The sequence below is a fragment of the Periplaneta americana genome, chromosome 3, assembly GCF_040183065.1.
Source record: "Periplaneta americana isolate PAMFEO1 chromosome 3, P.americana_PAMFEO1_priV1, whole genome shotgun sequence".
In the NCBI taxonomy this organism is placed as follows: domain Eukaryota; kingdom Metazoa; phylum Arthropoda; class Insecta; order Blattodea; family Blattidae; genus Periplaneta; species Periplaneta americana.
The window spans coordinates 64549849-64572628 of record NC_091119.1 but is presented as its reverse complement, the minus strand read 5'-3'; the positions used below and the strand labels follow the sequence as shown (position 1 = coordinate 64572628).

Sequence of the window (22780 nt, the reverse complement as noted above, 5' to 3'; positions counted from 1 at the left end):
ATCATTCCTTAAAAATGATAATGTTAATGAACCTGAAACTCGTTTACTATAGAGATATTTTCGAAGCTGCGAGCACTGCTCTGCAATAGGGATATCCTGAACTAGCACCAACAGATAGTGCACGTGTACTTTGAGGGATCGCTTTGCGTGTGCATTTGTTTTTCAATATATAAACACTGAGGATTTACGCAGTGTATTAGTACATTAAATACTCTTAAAAACAACTCAAAATGCCAAATTTTTGTTGCGTTCCTATATGTAAAAGCCACAGAAAGCTTTTGCCTTCAGTCAGGTCCCAAAAGATTCTGAATATATGCTTTCAACCTTAAAAAAATATAACTAATTAATTGCACCTATTAAACAAAAAGAACTACTTCAAATAAGGAAAAAAATTTTCATAAAAACATATGCAACCTTGACAGCAAGCTATGTTAACTTAGATTGTATGCAGTACTTGTAGGAGTTCACGAAGTTTACAACTGCATTTTACAATGGAACAATATTTGACCTACAGTAAACTCTCGAACTGGGATGTTTATTATCTAGGACGATCCGTAGAGAAAAAAAATATATAGGCCTATAAATAATATAGTCTATGTAACTTATGGAAACCACGTTTTAACTTCAAAATTTTCAAAATCATCATATATAGTATTAAAGACTGCACATCCTTAACCTACAAAACACACGAATAATCGTGATACTGTGATCATACCTATCATCCTATTAAAAATTGCATTTCTTCTTTCTGCAGTTAGAGAAAAAAAATTACGAGGAATTCAAGCCCCATAATTCCTTTCCTATATATATATATATATATATATATATATATAAAAAGACATTGGTGGATGCATATCCTGTTCATCTCGTACGATACTACTTACAATACTTATGGTTAAAGAGGCAATATTCACCTTTGACAAAGATCCTTTTTTTTTTCATTCGTGCACGCCGTTCTCAAAGTTCTCGTTTAGGTTCATGAACATTCAAATTAGTTGTATCTATATTCTGCGTACTGCAGATTTCCCCATCCATTCCTTAAGGGGAATAGCTCAGTATTATACAAGTTTATGCTATTATTTATTGTAAATTAAATTAGATTATGAGGTAAGAAAACAGTGAATTATATTAATTACACTAGGTTATACAAAATAACAAATATAATTTTGACATGCACAGAAAACCAATAAGCAGGAGAACATAATGAACTGTAGCATATGACATAATATATGCCCTGTGCCGCATGGAACGCTCCTGCCATCTAACGGTAAAACTTCACATAAGATATTCCTATTCAATATGTTGGGACTCCTGGACTCACTTGTAGACTAGTTCGTTGGAGCACGTCTCATCAAATGCATAGTCAAATCTGAAATGCTGGTTTTCCAGGTACTTGGTGAGGTCCACCTTGAGCTTGGGCTCGTGCACGACGATCTGGTCCTTGTTAGGCACAGAGATCACGTCCACTTCCTTTCTTGCCACTTCTGTAAAACAAAACAAACAGTAAAGTCAAACACAGAATTAAAAACACCAACAGTAACTAGAAATACAAATAAAACAGAACTATAGGATTAGATTAGTTCTGAACATTTCAGTCCCAATGAGGTCATTGTGCATATTTCGTTAGTAGCCCTAAATCCAAGGTTTCAGAAGCTTACAGTACTTATTGTTTGTATTCTCTGCCCAGATTTACGACACCGAACAAATGGTATATACTGAGCTGCAAAAAAACCACATCCATGCATTACACGTTTGGCACACTTATTCTTCACAAGATCTATGGTATATTTCAACTTTTCATCGGAGACCTTTCTTTTGCATTTCTTTCTGAGTTACAATGTTCCATCAGTATGCCAATGACCATCATGTACTAGATTCTTTGCAGCACCAACATCTGCTTAGTGATATTAAGAAAAACAATAATTACTGAATGCCACATAGTCCTTGAAAAGGAACAATGAAGGTAACTATAATTATTGAACGCCACATAGTCCTTGAAAAGTAACAATGAAGGTAATAATAATTACTGAACACCACATAGTCCTTGAAAAGTAACAATGAAGGCAACAATAATTACTGAACGCCACAGTCCTTGAAAAGTAACAATGAAGGTAATAATAATTACTGAATGCCACATATGCCTTGAAAAGTAACAATGAAGGTAACAATAATTACTGAATGCCACATACTCCTTGGAAAGTAACAATGAAGGTAATAATAATTACTGAACGCCACATAGTCCTTGAAAAGTAACAATGAAGGTAACAATAAGTACTGAATGCCACATAGTCCTTGAAAAGTAACACTGAAGGTAATAATAATTACTGAACATCACATAGTCCTTGAAAAGTAACAATGAAGGTAACAATAATTACCGAACACCACAGAGTCCTTGAAAAGTAACAATGAAGGTGATCTTTATGCCACCGGCGTGGCTCAGTCGGTTAAGGCGCTTGCCTGCCAGTCTGAAGTTGCGCTCGGGCGCGAGTTCGATCCCTGCTTGGGCTGATTACTTGGTTGGGTTTTTTCCGAGGTTTTCCCCAACCATAAGGTGAATGCCAGGTAATCTATGGCGAACCCTCTGTCTCATCTCGCCAAATACTATCTCACTATCACCAATCTCATCGACGCTAAATAACCCATTAGTTGACGCAGTGTCGTTAAAAAAGTAATCTTTCACGTTTTCAGACTTTGTGTAACAAACTTCAGTATCTTGTCATGAATTTATTCTCTGATAATGCAGCATTAATGTTTTCATACTCATTCCAATTTGGCTAATGATGTATTCATTAGTTGACACTTATTCTAGAACAAACCTGACCATTATTGCAAGTATAGAAATATTTTCAACATTTAATACTATCTCACAATCTTCATGGCACCAAGAATCACTTTCCAGCTACTGTCTTATAGCTCATTTCCTTGCAGGTCTTCCATTCGCATATCAATTTCTATTACTTATTTCTTGCTCATTTCTTTAAAATTATTTTTAAAATTCCTCTAATTTTTTTTTTCAAGACACTTCCAACGTCGTCCTCAATGCTGCCTCACGCCTCCTATCAGGATGTACTGATATAGAAACTATAATACTGTAATATAGTATGTATTAGGTATTATACAATATCTTTATTCTTTACTCTCTTTGGAAATTGATTTATTTTTCTGTATACATCAGGCTGAAATACGACTTTTATCAATAATTCTAACAAAAATTAAAAGTTTAGGCCCAATATCATTAGTCGAAACATACAAAACGAATAAAATCAATTGTATTGCAAATTTAATTAATTCAAATGTGTAGTCATGTTAAGATAGGAATGCAGTATCATCACATGTCCTGGATTCCTGATGAGAGAATCTGGCAACCCTGCACACATGTGATAACTGTCAAGAGCTCTCCGAGATGAAAAGGAAGAAGAATGGCTTCAGTTTCAATTATGCAATGTATTGGTGGCTAATTAAATTCAAGGTTGTAGCTCTGGAAACATTAATTTCGACCATTTACACAGTTATTCTTAGAAGTGCATAAAGTGTGTACCACATCTCCTTTGTGTTAAGATGACTTGACCAGGATTTAGTTTAAGACATCAAATAGTTAAAACTTATGGATGTGCCTCCTTATAGTTACAGCTATAGCCAGTCCATGCATATAGGTTTCTACCATGCACACTCATTTCTCCAAGAATGTGTAATTATGTTTTTGTTAATAGGAAAATAGATTTTAATTCAAGAACTCTGTGTTCAGGAACTTTAAGAGCAAGCTATATACCAAGTATGATGTGGACGAATTAATGACAATTTATCAAATCAGTGTAGTTTCATTAAATTAGGTAAGCTTCATTACAGTACACACCTTTCTTGTTGAGAGGCCTCTTCCTGATGCAGACTGTGATCTGGTGATCCTCCACAGGATCTGTCTCACGCAGAGGTCGAAACTCAATACCATTACGATACTCCCTGCAACAAGATATTTTCTAAATTGCCTGTCACATGCAAATGCACTCCCCCCACAAACATGCGTGCGCACAAAAAAAAAAAAACATACACAATGCACGCACGCACAAACACGTGGCACACACACAAACAACATATGCAGCCACACACTAACTTACAATACCTTCTGTATGAATTCTGCGAACTGGACAAAGGATGAAGTAAATTTAAAACACCAATATAAGAAAGGAAACCTATGGTCAGCACATAGTAGTATATTATGCAACGAGTCTATAATGGTAGTAATTAAGACGCGAGTATGTTTATGAAACGAATTCAAGCGAGTTTCAAATTTCCATATGAGCATCTTAACTACCATTATAAGCAAGATGCGTAAGACTATTTGTTCAACCATAATTAAATGTCAAAGTGTCGAGCTTTTACAAATATCTTATCTTGTTACTTTCGTGATCATGAAATGGTGAACATGAGTGTATTTTCAGCGTGTTCTCGACTATTGCAACAGATGGCACGAGTGTGAGTGTCTTTTCAGTGTGTTCCCGAGTAATGCAACAGATGGCAGGTGTGTACGCCGTATTTATTGATTTTTTGCAGGGCTTGGTATGGAAATTTTAACGTCAAAGCAACACACATTAGACTACAGGAAATGAACTCAATTCATTAGATTATTAAAATCAACACAAACAGAATTTATTTTATTTTAAATACATATTGCTGATTGTGCAGTTTATAAAATTATCTGCAGAACAGTTTCCAGTGAAATATTTGAAGTTGGATTAATGTTTATTTGAGAGATTCGATCAATGTCAATTTCAAAACTCGCACCTGCCATTTTGTATTAGTGCTCTGAAGGCTTGTAGGATGTTGTGCGTACGATATATTAATATCGCATATGTTTGGTTGGAAATCCGATAGTTGTAGTAACATAATGAATAGCAGTACTTTAATGTATGTCATTAAGATACAGTTATGTCACATGTAAGGAGCGTATTATAGTATGGCCGAGTAAAAAAAGTGATTTAACGAGTAGGCCTATATATATGAAAGACTTCAAATTTGTCAACCAAAGCCTGAGAGACTATAACGAATATACAGGGCAAAAAAAAAAAACACACACACACACACACACACACACACACACACACACACACACACACACACACACACACACACACACACACACACACACACACACACACACACACACACACACACACACACACACACACACACACACACACACACACACACACACACACACACACACACACACACACACACACACACACACACACACACACACACACACACACACACACACACACACACACACACACACACACACACACACACACACACACACACACACACACACACACACACACACACACACACACACACACACACACACACACACACACACACACACACACACACACACACACACACACACACACACACACACACACACACACACACACACACACACACACACACACACACACACACACACACACACACACACACACACACACACACACACACACACACACACACACACACACACACACACACACACACACACACACACACACACACACACACACACACACACACACACACACACACACACACACACACACACACACACACACACACACACACACACACACACACACACACACACACACACACACACACACACACACACACACACACACACACACACACACACACACACACACACACACACACACACACACACACACACACACACACACACACACACACACACACACACACACACACACACACACACACACACACACACACACACACACACACACACACACACACACACACACACACACACACACACACACACACACACACACACACACACACACACACACACACACACACACACACACACACACACACACACACACACACACACACACACACACACACACACACACACACACACACACACACACACACACACACACACACACACACACACACACACACACACACACACACACACACACACACACACACACACACACACACACACACACACACACACACACACACACACACACACACACACACACACACACACACACACACACACGGCGATTTCTCAGGGCATGCTATGCTTGCTGCGCAAGCCCAATATTTTCGTAGAATGTGTATTTCTCAAAATGGGATTACGTACATTAAAAATTATTTTGATTTTTGGAATATTGTATAATTACGTACATTAAAAATTATTTTGATTTTTGGAATATTGTATAGGAGTAATACTATCCGCAGGTTGCACATCGCAAGTATCGCAATGCTTGCTCGTTTCTCGGAGCTACAGGAAAGACGTAGAAACAGCGAGAATATGATGTGCGCGCAAGTGCCTTCCTCTTTAGTCCGTCCTAGGAGCACATGCTTCTGTTATGTGTTGTTTGAAGCTCTGGTTCGAGAGCTACACCAACGACTATTGAACGTTACACAGAGCAGTATTGACAGCGTGAATGTGCTGTGATTTGAGAGTGCAATGTAATTGTATGAGCGGAATGCATGTGTTAGCTGGTGCATGTATTATTAATTCTTAAACACTAATTTGAAGTATTGCAATGAGTTCAGAATTGTGTTATTGAAACCTTATTATTAAATCCATTTTCCCGAAGGACTATTCAAGAGACGACAGACATTATAGAGAATATGTGCGCTCGTTCAGTGCAGCTCAATACAACAATGTTCATTGGTTGGCAGGGTCGAAAAAACTAAATAAACTGTTTTGTTGGCCATGTTTGTTATATCATATCGAACTTCTACACCTCATAAGCGAATATGATCCATGACTCATAATGATTCCATAATTATAAAATAAATCATTTATGTGGGTCTGGTTATTTTTATTAATTATGAATTATTATATCCTCCAATCTTCCTCTATGAATAAAAGAGCAAGCCTAACTTTCGTGACTAGCATTCACTCCTGATATATATATATATATATATATATATATATATATATATATATATATATATATATATATATAAAGCCGGGGGGGGGGGGATATAATCAAGTAGAAATAAGTCACTACAAAGAGTCTAAGCCATCAATTAAAACACTCATTATGTTATTTAAAGAAAATTACATTGTTATAATATACTATATTAAAAAAGCATGTAATACTGGTATTAATTTGCAATACTGCATGATTTTTTAATACAATTACCTTACAAATTACTGTAGCCTAATAGAAAATGCTGTTAATAAAGGTCCGTCCGTCCATCCTCATAAAAACTATCTTCAGCTCACAGAGTCATCCCACCTGATCATGGCGAGGAATTCCCAGTTAGGGTTGCCAGGGTCCATGCTCATGAGAACTTCCTTCTCCTCTTTGAGCTCTGCTTGTCTCTGGCGCCTCTCCTCCCTGTTCTTCTTCAGTCGCTCCACCTCTTTCACGACATTACTGCGCCGCCCCCTTCCTGCACCTCCTGTGGAAGAAAAATGTTTTTAATCCATTTTTCAGGTCATGGACTACCTAGTCTCTGTGATCACTTTCCACCCAAGCTGACATGGGTGCCCAGACGTGAAGGAGTTCAGGACAATGAAATGGTCAATAGATTGGCTAAGGAAGAAATCGAGAAAAAAATACAGAACTTAAGATTATTTGATTCATCTTAAACATTGCCAGGCAGGTTGTTAGGGAAAGCATGATTAATGAACATACAGTACTGAAGAAGAATGCAGATACTCTGCAAGAACCTAATAAGAGCAAACCTGGTCAAAAACTAAAATGAGTTCAGACACTTATTACTTGAATATGAAACCTTGGCACAGCTGACAGCTCGCATTTTCGGGAATTACCTTATGAAAATGAGTGAGCTGTTATAATCAAATATATAACAATTTAATTTTTAATGTGCACTACACAGATTGACCAATAGATGTACACAGAAGAAAGAATTGTAGTCAATTTACCATTTTAAGCACTTGAGAACTGAAAATGTGAAGTTGGTTGACACTAAAGGAGTTCCGAAGCGTACATGTCCTCTTCAAATAAATTTAGCAAATGGAGGGGATAAGAAAAAGGGATGGGGAAAAACACATGCACACACACAATATTAGAAGGTTCAAATTTATTCTGCATTGTGAACATTATACTACTGGGTTCAAAAAGTTCCCGGAATTTTACTACCATTTTTCGTATTAATATATAACAAGGGATATTATACATTTGTTTTGTTGGTAACATTCATGATGTCATTTCCTTAAAGTTTGTTGATAATGGCGATTGTTGGTTTTGAGTTGTAGGCAACTGTTTATCATAGTGTTTTGTTTGTTCGTCGCATTTTGTAATTATGTCCACAGAGCAACGTACAAACATCAAGTTCTGTGTTTTGTTACACAAAACTCCTGCAGAGACTTTAAGAATGTTGGAAGAAGCATATGGCGAAGCAGCAATGAAAAAAACTCAAGTGTATGCCTGGCATAAACACTTTTCTGGTGGCCGCGATAGCATCAAAGATGACATACGCAGCGGCCGACCAACAACTGCAACAAATGAAGCAATCGCTCAGCCTGTGCGTAATGTTGTGAGGGACGACCGACGTAAAACCATAAAAGAGATAGCAGCAGAGGTCGGAATATCAGTCGGAAGTGTACACAATGTCCTTCACAAGCATCTCAACATGCATTACATGTCTCAGAAGTTAGTTCCGAAAATGTTGTCGGCAGAACAGAAAGAAACAAGAATGACTCTTGCTGGGGACATGATCAGTATGGCTGATGAAGATGGTGATTTCTTAAACAAAATTATTGCTTGTGATGAAACTTGATGCTACTTGTACGACCCAGTCCCTAAACGACAGTCATCTGAGTGAAAATCGAAAACATCTCCTCAGAAGCAAAAATTTCCTAGGGACACTTCCAAAGGCAAAGTTATGTTGGAAGTTTTCTTCGACTCTCAGGATCTCATTCACCATGAGTTCATTCCAGAAGGTCGTACTGTAACGAAATAGCTAATTGTACGTAGAAATCCTCCGTCGCCTCCGGGACGCAGTGAGAAGGAAACTTCCAGAAAAGTGAGTAGAAAACAACTGGTTCCTTATGCATGACAATGCACCTGCTCATCGCGCAATTATTGTAAAGAATTTTCTTGCCAGGCACAACATAACTACTTTGGATCACCCACCATACTCTCCTGATCTCTCACCACCTGATTACTTTCTGTTTCCCCGTCTGAAAAGTCATCTGAAACGGACGGAGATTCAATGCTGAAGAGGTTATCGCAAACGCGACGAGAGCACTAAGACGGGTTTCACAAAATGGCTTCCAGGAACTCTACACGCGTTGGCAAAAGTGTGTTGTTGTGGAAGGCAACTATTTTGAAGGGAATGCTGTAGAATAGTGTTTAAGGTACGTTGTTTCTATGATACTGGTTAATTCCGGGAACTTTTTGAACGTAGTATGTATAACATTTTAAATCCTGATTATTTTTCGACACTTCTGCCAATTATGAGGAAATTTATTTATTCCTTCTTGAATGGTTGATTGTGTAGCCATTTCTTCACTTCTTGCATCATTAAATCATTTGTAATTAATATTTTGCTTCCTAAGCTCTTTTTCAATAGTCCAAACACATAAGTCAAATGGGGATAAATCCAGGCTAAGTTTAAATTTAGTAATGATATTTTGTGTTGTTTTTTGAACAGTGAGGACGGACGTTGTAATGATGGAGGATTATAACTTTATAAACGAGTAGTTTGTTCATTGATGAAGTTTCAAGACATGTGCAGCATGTGGTATGTTATAAACTATAGCCCCCTCATCTTTAAATTACTTTCATCACTCTAAGACTACAGTATGAAAGCTAGCAGTTTCTCCGGAACTTTTATAGAAGCCTTCCATAAATTTCAGCACCACTTGTTCTTTTCACACTGAGAAACTTGACTATTTGCTGTGAAACAGCATTTGAGAGATCTCTCTCATGTTTTCTCATATTGTTGATATGAAACTAAAGATGGGTAAGGAAACAATAAGAGCTTATATAATAGATTAAGCCTATTTAGAATAAAATTATTTACTTACTTACAAATTGCTTTTACAGAACCCAGAGGTTCACTGCTGCCCTCACATAAGCCTGCCATCGGTCCCTATCCTGAGCATGATTAATCCAGTCCTTAGCATCATATCTCACCTCCCTCAAATCCATTTTAATATTCTTCCAACTAACACTTCATATGCATTTCTGGACTGACCCATATGTGCTACATGTCCTGTCCAAGTAATATTTTAATCCAAGGAAGAAAATTAAAAAAAATCTCTCTCTCTCTCTCTCTCCATTTTTGATCATGAATACAAAATCCAATTCTTAAGTATCATTCACTACAAACAAAGAATGTATTTGCCCATTTGTACTACCTACTTTTTTTTTAAACGAAATTTAATTTCTGGAACATGTCGTCCTGGCAGCCGTTCTTTTTCCTAACATAGACATATATATATTATATATATATATATGGCCCTGAAAAGAGGTGTGTTTACCAACTAGTCGCAGTTGAACTCGTTTGAAAATAATATAATAGATCATAGTTAACATACATACAGTAGAACCTCGACAACCCAAATGTCCAATTACCTGAATGCACTACCAAATGTATAGTACTGGCAAAAAAAAAAAAAAAAAAAAAAAAAAAAAAAAAAAAAAAAAAAAACAGACCGATGGAATAATCAAAGTCCCGAAATGAGCCACTGCGCATGCCACGCCCGCAAGATAGCGAGTCATCTATTGAAATTGTTGTAGTTTCGACTGCTGACATAGCCCATTTCGAAAGCCATTAAAAATGAGCTGGTAAAATTCATCTTCTGGGAATAATAAGTTAATTAAGTAGTAAAATATCACTGCAATCGAAAAGTATTGGGAATAAATTTGAATAAGGAACAAAAAAAAAAAAGTTTCCTTCCCAGGCAGGATTCGAACCATGAAAGTCTTAGTTATCAGTCTATCGTGGCTCTGGTGTGAACAAGGCTCTGAAATCAGCTACAAGGGTCGGTCCGGTACTGTACTGTACATACAACAAAGGAAAGTGCAGAAAACGAGAAATCGGGTTAACACTACTTGGAGTAGTGGGACTAAGCATCCAATTATTATAAAGAAGGGATGTGGGTTGTAGTATTATTTTTTTCTATTGTCGTGTATGTTTTAACTGTATGTTTGATTATTGTACTTCCTGCATTGATTTCTCCATTATTCTTATATTGATAATACTGTACAAAGTTTGAGTTCAGGTAGAGTAATTCCATTATGTTTGACAATTCGATTGAATTGATAATAATCCAAACTCCCTTCCCCATCACTTAGTTTGAATTATCGAGGTTCTACTGTAATGTAATTGTTACTTTAAATATACATTGATAACCTTTTATTTGAAGCTGTTTGGCACATTTGACAAAACTGCTGAACTAGTTGCAGAGATTTTCGTTTCTCTTCCCTATAATTCTGCAATGCTTGGGAAAAGTGGCATAAGTTAGTTTCCACAAAATTTGTTTATTGTTATTAACATCTGCCCGCTTGGGAAAAGAGACATAAGTATTTCTCCCATTAGAATAATTCATACAGGAGAAAATCAAATCGACATAAACCAGTGTGAAGACAGTTTTTTCCTTCTGTAAAATTAACATTTATGACTTGTGCCATTTTTCCCGACCACTACAGAGTTATTATGCCATGAATGTGAATCGTATGGCCAAGAATATGCCGGCAGGCTTCGTAAATACCTTGCGCCGCCATGGCAGCCTGCTGTTGCTGCTGCTGCTGTTGTTGTTGTTGCTGCTGCTGCTGGATCTGTTGCTGACGTGCGGCCACGCTGGCCACGGTGGGCGTGCTCGGCGTCGGAGCGATGTTCTCGACGCCACGCGAGGGGTCTCCATGGCCATTAAGTGCGGGTACGATGTTGGTTGGCCGCGACTGTTGCTGACGGGTGCGCTGGTAGTACGTGGACCGGTTGGCGTCGTCGGCTGAAACAGGGCACAGAGTTACGCCGCCGTCTGCGGGCAGCACCTCCATGGGCACGGGACTCGCGCCGAGTCGCCTGTGCAGCAGCATGGAGAAGCACATCGCTGCGTCGCCGCGCAACGAACGACAATGCCGCGACGACAAGTCTCTGAGGCCGCCCCACCACGCAAACACGCGCGCGCTGCGGCCTGCTACTGGGCAAACCGCGCATTCCTTATGTGTAAAACAGGCTTATTCCCGCAATAACGTTATAATTATTACTGTATTTGGTACAAATGTAGAAAACAAGGTCTCTCATTACGGGGAGGAAAAGGGGAGAGAGAGGGAGGGGGAGAGAGGGAGGGGGAGGGAAAGAGAGAGAGAGAAAGAGAGGGGCAAGCGAGTGAAATGAGGGGAAAGAGAATCGGAAGGAAGAAAAGAGAAACAAGGAGAGAAAATTGAGAGAAACAGAATAGAAAAATGAGAAAGGGGACAAAAAGAGAGAAAGAAACGGGAGAGGAAAACAGAGAGAGAAAAAAAGGGGGGGCTAGACAAACGGTGCGAGAAACAGAGAAAGAAACGGGAGAAAAGAGAAAGGGAGAGAAACGGAGAAGTGAGAAAAAAGGGACATAATGAGAGATGAGAGAAAAACAGGGAGGGGAAAAAAGGGCCCAAAAAATAGTACAATGTGTAGGGAAAACGAGAGAAACCAGGAAGAGAGAACTGGAAAGAAAGACAAAGGGGAAAGAAATACAAGAAAGAAAAAGAAAAAAGAGATATACGGAAAGGAAGGAGAGAGAGATACACGGAAAGGAGAGACAGAGAGAGAAACAAGGAAGATGAGAGGATATCAAAGTCTAGTATATACAGTCACGAAGCTTGAGTTGTGAGGGTGCTAGGAACAATAGACTGTGCCGGTACTATTTTGCATTGTCTGTAATGAGGCGATATTAGCGATCCTAGTAGTTAGCAACTATCTATGGATGCATATTTACTACGTATTGAGCTTCGTACTGTATATACTAGACTGTGAGGATATGAAGAGAGAAACGAGGGATATGTAGCAAGAGAAACGGGGGAGACAGAGAGAGAGAGAAAAACTGCGGAGATAGAGGGGGAAATGTTCGAACGAGGAACACATCGTGCAGTGAGCTATATTTTGAGCGATAGCGATCAAACTGTATGTCATTCGTACGTACTGCGTATGCGATACACTGATTTACATATAACTAAATACAGCCGCCACGGTGGTCTAGGACTAGTGCTGGGCTTATAATCTGGGTTCGATCCCCGGTGTACCCCCGATTAATAACTTGTGTTGGGCAAGCCCGTGATCCAGGTAACACAGGGGTTTTATCCGTGAACTCCGGTTCCCCTGTGGCGTCCCAACTAATCTCCATCTCGTCTCATCGCGGGTGTAGCTGAGACCAGCATCCTATGGCGCACCCTGGGTAACGACTCTGCCGGTAAATTGGTCTACATCAGCGTTTCCCAAACTGTGGTTCGCGAAATTTTGCAGGGGGATCGCCAAAATGTTCCCCTAATGGCGGATTGAGGTTTGGCTTTTACTGTATTATTATTATTATTATTATTATTACACCTGGAATATCGACCTGTAGCACTATGACTGCGGATTATACGTATTGTTTTCAGTTCTTTGAAATGAAGCGTATGTTTATTGAGAGTGACAAAGAATAGCTGTTATAAGGAGAAGACACTGATAGCGGACATGGAGATACATATGTGCCTGGCGACGGAAGTGAAGAAGAGACGGGCGGGTACAAAGACACATGCCGATATGCTATGGCTTTATGCGATTGAATAGTGGCCGGGGGGGGGGGGTAGAATTCGCAGTCTGTCATTAAAAAGCAAACTTATTTTATGACCCGAGCAAAGAGGCGGTTCCGGGGGTATTCTTTCTAGAGCACGTGCATTCTTACGTCATGAACGATCTTTGTATACTTACATGTGCAACTATGTGCCATCTGTTAATTCTTTTGATGTCTTTTCGACGTGTTAAAAGGTTTTCAGACTCGTGTCTGTTATTTTCTGGTAGCACTTAGAGCAGTCATAAAACATGCTGAATTGCACTCTGAGTTTGATTTTAAAAGACGTTTCTGCATTAATTTCTAAAATCCAAATTTCTCTTGGGAATGGTTAAGTTCCACCTCAGGAAATCAACAACCAATTAAATTTTAAATTTATAAACGCAATAACTTGAAATGTAGCAACCAATCTCAACCGTACAATTTTGCAGTTTCAACAATAAGCTACCAGTACCGTCGTTTCCTATGATTAAGATTCTGAAACACAACTATGGACCACGATACAACCATTCAAAAAACATTGTAGAAGTAATATAGATCATTCGTAGATAGCTGCAGTGAGTTGACTTCAAACTGCAGTGCTGCAAAAATATAGATAAAAAGGTACTACGTTATGGAGTACAAAATTTGAATGATTGTATCGTGGACCGTAGTTGTGTTCCAGGACCATAGTTATGGGAAATGACGGTACTCCTCTACTTGGCCTGGTTGGCAAATGCAGCTGCATTTCGGTATCAGAATCGCTTCAGTTCACATCTAAGGCCGCTCCCTGACGGTAGACGGGTAGAGCATCGATACATCAACTCGGGAAGCGCTCTGCATGCCGAATCAATGCCGCAGCCATATATTTGAATTGACAGGCTCACATGGGTCAGCGCGGCGCAGTACCGATACAACATGTTTTCGGCATGCAGCCTTGGTGCACATTTCTCACTCGGCAAGCTGCATTTACCGAGTGAAGTTGTGAATATTTCTATTTGTAATAAAGAACATTTTATCACTGTATCAGTGGAAATAGTTCTTGAGGAAGAGAAATATCTGTGTCTTTACAATTTCAAATTGGCGGAATATTCACGAAAAGACATAACAAAAAAAGGCGTGGGAAGAAGTTGGCCAAACTCTTGAAATGTCCTCTTTGTCATTCTGTACAATGACAGGGTTTTTTCATCATCTAGTGTCAATTCACGTGCTGCTACAAACAACCTACAGTTGATATTCCTTTCAATGTACGGCTGTACCCAGTACCGTTTCCTTTTTCCTTCGTAACTTTAAATACACATACAACGCAATATCTTCTTCATCATCAATAGACGACATGTTCTTAGAAGGTTCAATAACTACTGAGAATTTAGAAAATGAGCAGTGGGGTGATGCAGAGAAAAACACATGAACAGTATGCAGCAGACATTCCGTACCGTGAGGGAGTCCAGTGCAGCCAACATCGTTCAAACTAATGTTGCACAGCTGCTGTACCGACCTGTCAGGAAGGCCCTAAAATGGATGTGTTTGAAAAGCGGAAATTTGAACTGGAAGAGAAATCGGGAGTGAGTGCTGCGTCAAGCTCATCGGGAGATCCTACTTCTAGTGATGTGTATCAATTCGACAAAACGAAGAAAATACGATAATAATTATATTAGATTCGGAATTTCCTATATAGGTGACAGACTGTTCAAGGCCGCAGTGTGTTATCTGTGGCGACAGTAATCTGAAACTGTCTCTACTTAACCGCCATTTCCACAGAGTTTCAATGATAGAAAAGTTATAAATCGTTGCCATTAATTAGTTTTAAGAAGTAGCCAGTGTTAGTGAATAAAACCTTAAGTCTTATTACCTTTTGCATTAACATATTTGTGCGAGAAATCTCTTTCTTCATATTCCTATCTAAAAAATAAATCCAGAAATAGACTTTGTGCCAAAGTGATATATTTCCTGAAACTTCTTTAGACTTTTAGGGCCATATTCATAGACATTCTTAGCGCGGGCTTCCAGTGGATGATCAGCGAACTAACGTTTTCCGTATTCATAAACCAGTGTTAGCGATATGATATGAATCCTGTACAAGTAATCAGTCGATAGCCGGGGCTATAGTCCCGACGCTGTTATTTCCGGCGTGACTCCGCCTCTTTGCTTACGTCTTAGAAAGTGAAGGCTCTATAAAGTCTAGGTAGGTAGTATCGTTCGCCATTTTTGTTCTTACGTTGCCGAGCTACCATACAAGGAATCTATTTGCCACACCATTAAACATTATCATGTCGTAGCTCCTACGATAATAAATCAAACGCAATGTAATTCAGCAAATAATTGAGCGGCAAATAACGTCTTCGTGTGCTTTCTGCGAACGCCAACGGAAGAGCTAAAATGGCGGGCGATTATATTAAGTATTTAAGTAAGCCTTAAGAAATGAATCCGCGAATCACAAGACGCACACGTTTAAATGTAGCCGACCTGCAACGCGATTGGCTGCCGGAAATTAGGGCGACGGGACTATAGTTTAGCACACTTGTAGCGTGGGCTAGCGAAATGTCTATGCATAGCACCCATAGTTTCAGACTTCAAAACTCTCTGCTATCAAAATTAACCTCGTCCATCTCATTGAATTTCAAAGGAAGAGGTAAGTAATTCTATAATAAAAACGTTTATTTAAGAAAGAAGTTGAAACATATTGAAACTATCCTACAACTTAAGCCCGCATGAAATTCTGTCACTACATAAAATATTTCCATAATATCAATAAAATAATTCTCAGTGTACGCTGAGACCTTTAGTTCCCACTTCATGTTAGCGATCGCCCTGCGTCCTTTGGTACGAGGTTTATGTCGTTCGAGCAGAGAGGAACACCTAGTGTTATTATATTATGATGCCGACGTGTACCAAGTAGATTTCTGTACTCATCAGCCATTCTAGAAACATTCACGATTTCCAGTCATTATTACCAAGTTTCGTACTATGTGATGTAGGCTGACCAGACGTCCCCGATTTCCGGGGTCAGTCCCCGGTTTTGAGTTGCTTTCCCCGTTTTTGTCTCCAGAACTTCGATTTTGTTCCAATAACATTTCACATGTAAATATTTAAGGATCGTGATGAAACTGCTGCGATTCAAGCACATTTCTGAACCCTTCTCAGTATCAGACAGAAGAACCACCGAGCACAACATGAGATATTCTGCACTCTTTGAGAAGAACAAATCATCTTTGCCTTTGGTCATCTTAGCGTTGCGCGGAAACGTTAGAACTGCCGCAGCATCCATTTGTAAGTAGTTAAAAAAAATTAGAAATTTTGTAATAAACCAACAGGTAAACAGTGGTATGATACTTTTCAAAACATTCCGCTTGAAAATCTTCTGAAAATAGTGTCCTTAATTATGCGTCTTCAAGTCAGTAATTCATCATTTGGAAGATTTTTCTCCATAATGAACTCAATCTGGACCGATGAAAAGTCAAGAGAGAAAGTTGAAACAATTAAAGCTTTGTTAGGAATACAAGTGAAAAACTTTCATTCCTCATTTGAAGAACTTAGTGCGAAGCTGAAGATACATTCTTCAGACAAGTACTTGTAAAATGTGTGTGTTAAGAGTTCAGTGTGCACAATACTATGTGAAAAACTTCCATGCATGCGTCAACACTGAAATTGAATTCTTAGTGACTATAATTATCTATATATAGGAGTTACGTGTGTTTATGCATTTAATTCAAAACATTAAGATACCCCACAAATTTAGTGTGCAAATTTCTATTATTGTATCTGCTGTTACATATATTTTCTGCAACATTTCAAAGGAGAGTGATTAGGTAAGCGTTTGTGGTTTTTCTTCAAATTACCGACGTCCCCTACTGGACTAATGTGCTGGTAACTGTTATTTCCGGATGGAGTGTGATGACGCAGCCTAATGGTGCTCTTTTCATAGAAGTATGCAACAGTGGTACAGTGTACGCGTTGGCGTAGCATTCTTTGGAGGAACAAAGTATCTTAATCTGAGTATTAACACTCGGCCCGACTATAACAGTTGTTATGGAAGATTTCATAATCTAGATTATGTGTATGTGATAGGGAGAGTTAGTTGAAGCCATTAGATTTAATAGGATAGAATAAAATATTTTATTTTCGCTGGCAGAGTTAAGGTCATAAGGCCTTCTCTTCCACTCAACCAGCCTTAATCAATACAACAGTGACATACATATTTAAATTGTGAATATTTACAATACACTTAATATTCTCCAGTCAAGTTTTAACGACTAGTACTCGTAAAAATTTATTTAAATTGAGATAAAACCGATAAGAAAAAGTAATAAATTAATATGTAAAGAATTACAATTAAGCTGAGGTAGCTAGTTGGTTAAATGATGAGAATTAATTTAATAGAAGTTTACTAGAACTATGTTATAGGGAACAAAATATAAATCTAAAATATATTGATATAATGAGAATATTAATGTAATGAGATTTTGTCATTAGAGGTTTTGTATTCTATTTAGAGAAATTAATGATATGTATATCTATGGCTGATAGGTATATCTATTATCAAGCAGTACATCTCACTTGACGATATGTGTCAGAGGAAGAGCAACTGTTTGTATGCATCTGAAGTCTGATTAGTGGAATATGTAGCTAGTCAGCTATGTATACATTGGAGAGAGAAAGGAACTGGCCACCCTACCCCATTATCTTCTGGCCTAGTTGCCTATGAGAGATGTCTTATTGGCGTTACTTATGAGGTTCAAACCTATCTTCGGACAGTTGGCTAAACAAACAATAAGAATGGATAGATATTAGTTTCATTATAAATAACAAATATTAGTCAGTAATTAATCTGTTAAGCAGATGTGGTTAATGTTGTGTGGTAATGTTTTTTTGGGGATCTTAGAGTATTAACACTCAGCCTCACCTAATATTTGTACTAGGAGATTTCATAATCTGAATGATAGGTAGAGTCAGTTGAGGTCACAAAATTTTACGTGGTATTGTAATATTGTATTTATTTTGTATTGTTAATTAAATTTCTTGTTTATTGTGATGTAGTGTTATGTTTTATCCTCACCTACTAATGATTCACATCGAGAAGGCATTACTAAAAGGTTCCTAAGAGAACGGGTGGGCCCTCAGGCTTTAGGAAGTTAATTCAGTCAGTTAAATTGAACTCTTACCATTCTGTGTTAACTTTTCTGTATTACCTTGCCTTTCATTTGTTACCAGGCAAGTGAATTTATTCGTAACGGCCTCAACAAGCAGCAAGACAACGGTACACTCCAACGTTCGAAACGGTGTGTAGTCAACTATATTTCACCAGCACTGGTGAAAGTCCAATTCATAATCGTCTCTAATACCGAGTAGGTACGGATTAATGGGGGTGAGATGGAAACAATTTTATTTCTTACGAGTAATAATTAATACTAGAGAGAAGTATGATAAATTAATATACTCCAGTGATAACCCTCCAAATACTGCGTAGGTAAAGACGGGTCTTCAGTGCAAGATAATGACGGAAACATGAGAGACGGGGCCTGCCACACGTTCAGAGTGGACTTCCCACTCACCTTTGTTCGAGACCGCAGCGATGCCAGCAGGTTTGGCGGCGTACTGAAACAGAAAGCCGAGTATTAGCGGGGCACGGGGTGGGCACAGACGACACAGAACAACACAGTACAGCATCTACCGGGCGGGCGGAGGGCGCGCGGATAGGCAGCGTGGCGCTCGCGGGCTTCTGGGTCTGGAAGCGCGGGCCACCGCTGTTCTGGTTGCTCAGGTCGTCGTCCATCTCGTCCAGCAGCCCCTCGACCTCCTCGTCCTCCTCCGAGAGGTCCTTGGGCGGCACAACAAACAAAGCCCGCGGCTCATTACCTGCCCAACACAAGCGCTGGAGGGACACTAGGGAGGGGTCAGACACTTACCCTTGTCAGCTTCGTGGGTATCACATTCTGGTTTTGCGCCTTCTGCACCAGGTCGGGGTTCAGCGACAGGATGGCTTCGATCTCGATCTGTGAGACAACAGATCAGACAGTCATACATAGTGACGTAAGCGTTCATGCAGGTTAGGAGGAAAACACAAGCCATATACAGTCAACTCTGGATATAGTGAACATTCGGCTATAGTGAACCTAAATCGTTGGTCCCGACCCGCATACATTAAAAAGTACATTGATATTTTCGTTTATGTGAACCCTCGCTTTGATTATAGTGAACATTGTATCCTGACAAATTCTTATTTGAAGTCAGACTTTCTTGTATAAAATTGAAAGAATGTGTTGAGAACAACATTCTAAGTTTCTTACTCCTTTAGTCAAAGGACAAAGGTAGGATTAGTGATTCCTAGACAATGAGCTGTACCGTAAATCTAGGCAACGTGTGACGACAGACCACCTTGCCTTACTCCACCATCGAGGGGTTGACATTGTTCTCAGGCACTCTACTCTACTGTTATTTTTAATTCTCCACAGTCAAAGGGTTGCCTTTTATTCTCAGAAACATTTCTATTACGACGTATAGCATCGAAACTACGGAAAATGAAATTGCCTTCTTTTATTAAAAGAGGACGGACATCATGTCCAGAGCATAAATGAAGGTAAGATTTCGATGGCTTTCAAACTCCATCAACCATCTCCCAGTCTGCATTAGGTGACCCGGGAAATTCCAAGGCTGAGTACAGTCACACCATAACAGCGTTTGTCATTTCTACCTGATCGTCTGTTTCTAGTGCTCTAACAGTGAATGTACTGTATAAAAATGTCGAAGTGTAAAGTGTTTTCTTTGAAAGATAAATGACAATGAACGTGGTCTTTTGCAAGCGGATGTGGGTCGACAGCATAGTTTAAGTAAATCAACTGTAACAGTATACAGTGTAATCCATTCTACAAAAATTAAATATTTTATTTTCTTGTTCACACTTTCATTCTTTTATGTCATTTAAGGTTAGAGGAGAGACACTTAGGATATAGTGAATGAAATATGCAAGTTCGCAGAGGTTCACTATATCCAGAGTTGACTACTACTTTCGAGATAAAACGAAATTCAAATTAAACTCATTTTCTTATAAATACACACCTTTGATGTAACGTCATCGTTTGTTTATACCGTGAGTCTTGCCTAACATTGCAGTTTGAACAAATGTAGGCTTTTTGCATGAATTAAAAAACATTACGCATAGAATTAAGGAAAAGTGCGGTAAATATATCAAATATAGTCTAATTTCATTCGCGTATATGTATTACAAATTTGTTCGTAGCAAGAATGACGTAATCGTGTAAGTAACAAGATTTGTAGACATTGACTACACCGTGGTTATTTAAAATGCAGAACATAACCCGCCACACATGATATACGAGACAAGCAGTGTTCTAGTATCCATGGTGGAAACATAGTAAAGGTGTGGGACTGCGCATGCTGTTGCGATAGCGGCCGAGGCGTGTGACGTCATCTTTACTGCAGGCAGCGATCGCAGCTCATTGCGTTGAGTACATTTTCTTTAATAAACCTAACTAGACATTAATTACAATACATAATTTGAACTGATTGTTGCCAATTTTATTCATATCCTTTTCATTGTGCGCTTAAATTCATGTACTCTTTAAAAGAGTTATGAATAAAATTTAAAAAACATATAAAAAATTAACAGTAATAGCTTAAAAGTCGCTCCCTCAAATCTGCCGTCCTAGGCAGCTGCTTAGTCTGCCGAGGCCTAAATACGCCCCTGATTGCATGTAGGCTACTGTACCTATTAACTTTCTTTCACTTCAGCGCAACAGGAGCATCCAGCACTAATGTAACAATGGAAAATCGCGGAGCCACTGAGCCTACTGTCACAGAGGAATGCCAAATACTAATACAAAGAATTCAAGAATTAGAAGAGAAGAATTACTCTCTAGAAACGAGGATTAAGGAATTGACAGCTGCCAACAGGAAACATGAAGACAAAAGAAAATTACATGAGGATGTAATTTCATTGAAAAACATTAGACAAACAGAAGTTAAATCTAAAGTGGTTGAAATTTTGAAACCATTTTTCACTATTGGGCAAATTGATGCTCTTCTGAATAAAAAGCGTAGGGTGATATGGTCTGTAGAAGATTACGGTACTGCAATAACTCTTCGAAACCTAAGTCCAAAAACATACCGATACTTAAGAACAAAATTAAATTACCCGTTACCTGATTTGTCAACTCAGAGAAAATGGGCAGTAAAACAATTATCGCTTGAGGAAGGGGTACTTCATGATGTCTTAAAATTAATGAAGGCGAGAGCTACAAATATGTCGGAGTTAGATCGTGTAACAGTATTAGCATTTGATGAAATGTATTTAAATGAGGAGGTTTCTTTTGACTGTAGGGAAGAACAAATAATTGGACCTCATAAGGCAGTGTAGGTTGTTTTTGCACGTGGTTTGTTTGCAAGGTGGAAGCAGTCCGTATACTATAAATATGATCAGACAATGACAAAAGAAATCCTAACAGACATAATTTGCCAGTTAGAAGCAGTGGTTTTCAAGTTGTGGCCACAGTTAGCGATTTAGGTGGAAGTAACAGAAAATTGTGGCGTGATTTGAAAATTTCTACCAAACTAAATTGCAGTTTTCCTAATCCAAATGATTCAACTCGAGAAATATTTGTTTTTTTCAGACGCTCCACATTTATTGAAATTACACAGGAATCACTTTCTAGATCTGGTTTCAACTTGAACGGATTGAACATTTCATCAGAACCAATTCATGAACTTTTACGTGCATCCTCATCTGATACAAAATTAGCTTACACGTTAACTCCGTTACACTTAAGTGTCCGTGGTACCCAAAGACAAAAAGTTAGTTTGGCAGCACAATTATTTTCCAACAGAGTTGCAAAGGCTTTGAAATGGTGTGGTGAAAACGAGCTGTTGAGATCAAATGAATGGAAAGAAGCTTCAAAGGCAATAAAATTAACAAATTGGTTTGATTTATTTAATACCGTTTCTAAATTCGGTACCCACCGTGGGCTGCATAGTTACGGAATAAACCTTCAAGATCAGAATATT

The 22780-nt window shown here is 38.7% G+C and overlaps 1 protein-coding gene across 3 annotated transcripts in view; it reads right to left on the bottom strand.

Annotated features, from left to right (window-relative positions):
* Klp10A (kinesin-like protein 10A) overlaps positions 1–22780 on the bottom strand; it is a 216519-nt gene that overhangs the window by 41691 nt on the left and 152048 nt on the right. For 2 of the 3 annotated variants that reach the window (XM_069820646.1, XM_069820644.1), the window contains exons 3-9: positions 19669–19755; positions 19434–19580; positions 19315–19357; positions 11741–11980; positions 7290–7455; positions 3854–3957; positions 1322–1484 (exon numbers count right to left, since the gene is read on the bottom strand). In XM_069820646.1, coding sequence (XP_069676747.1) covers positions 1322–1484; positions 3854–3957; positions 7290–7455; positions 11741–11980; positions 19315–19357; positions 19434–19580; positions 19669–19755 — 950 coding nt within the window. The remainder of the gene's footprint in view (positions 1–1321; positions 1485–3853; positions 3958–7289; positions 7456–11740; positions 11981–19314; positions 19358–19433; positions 19581–19668; positions 19756–22780) is intronic. The other variant, XM_069820645.1, reaches the window with a different exon arrangement.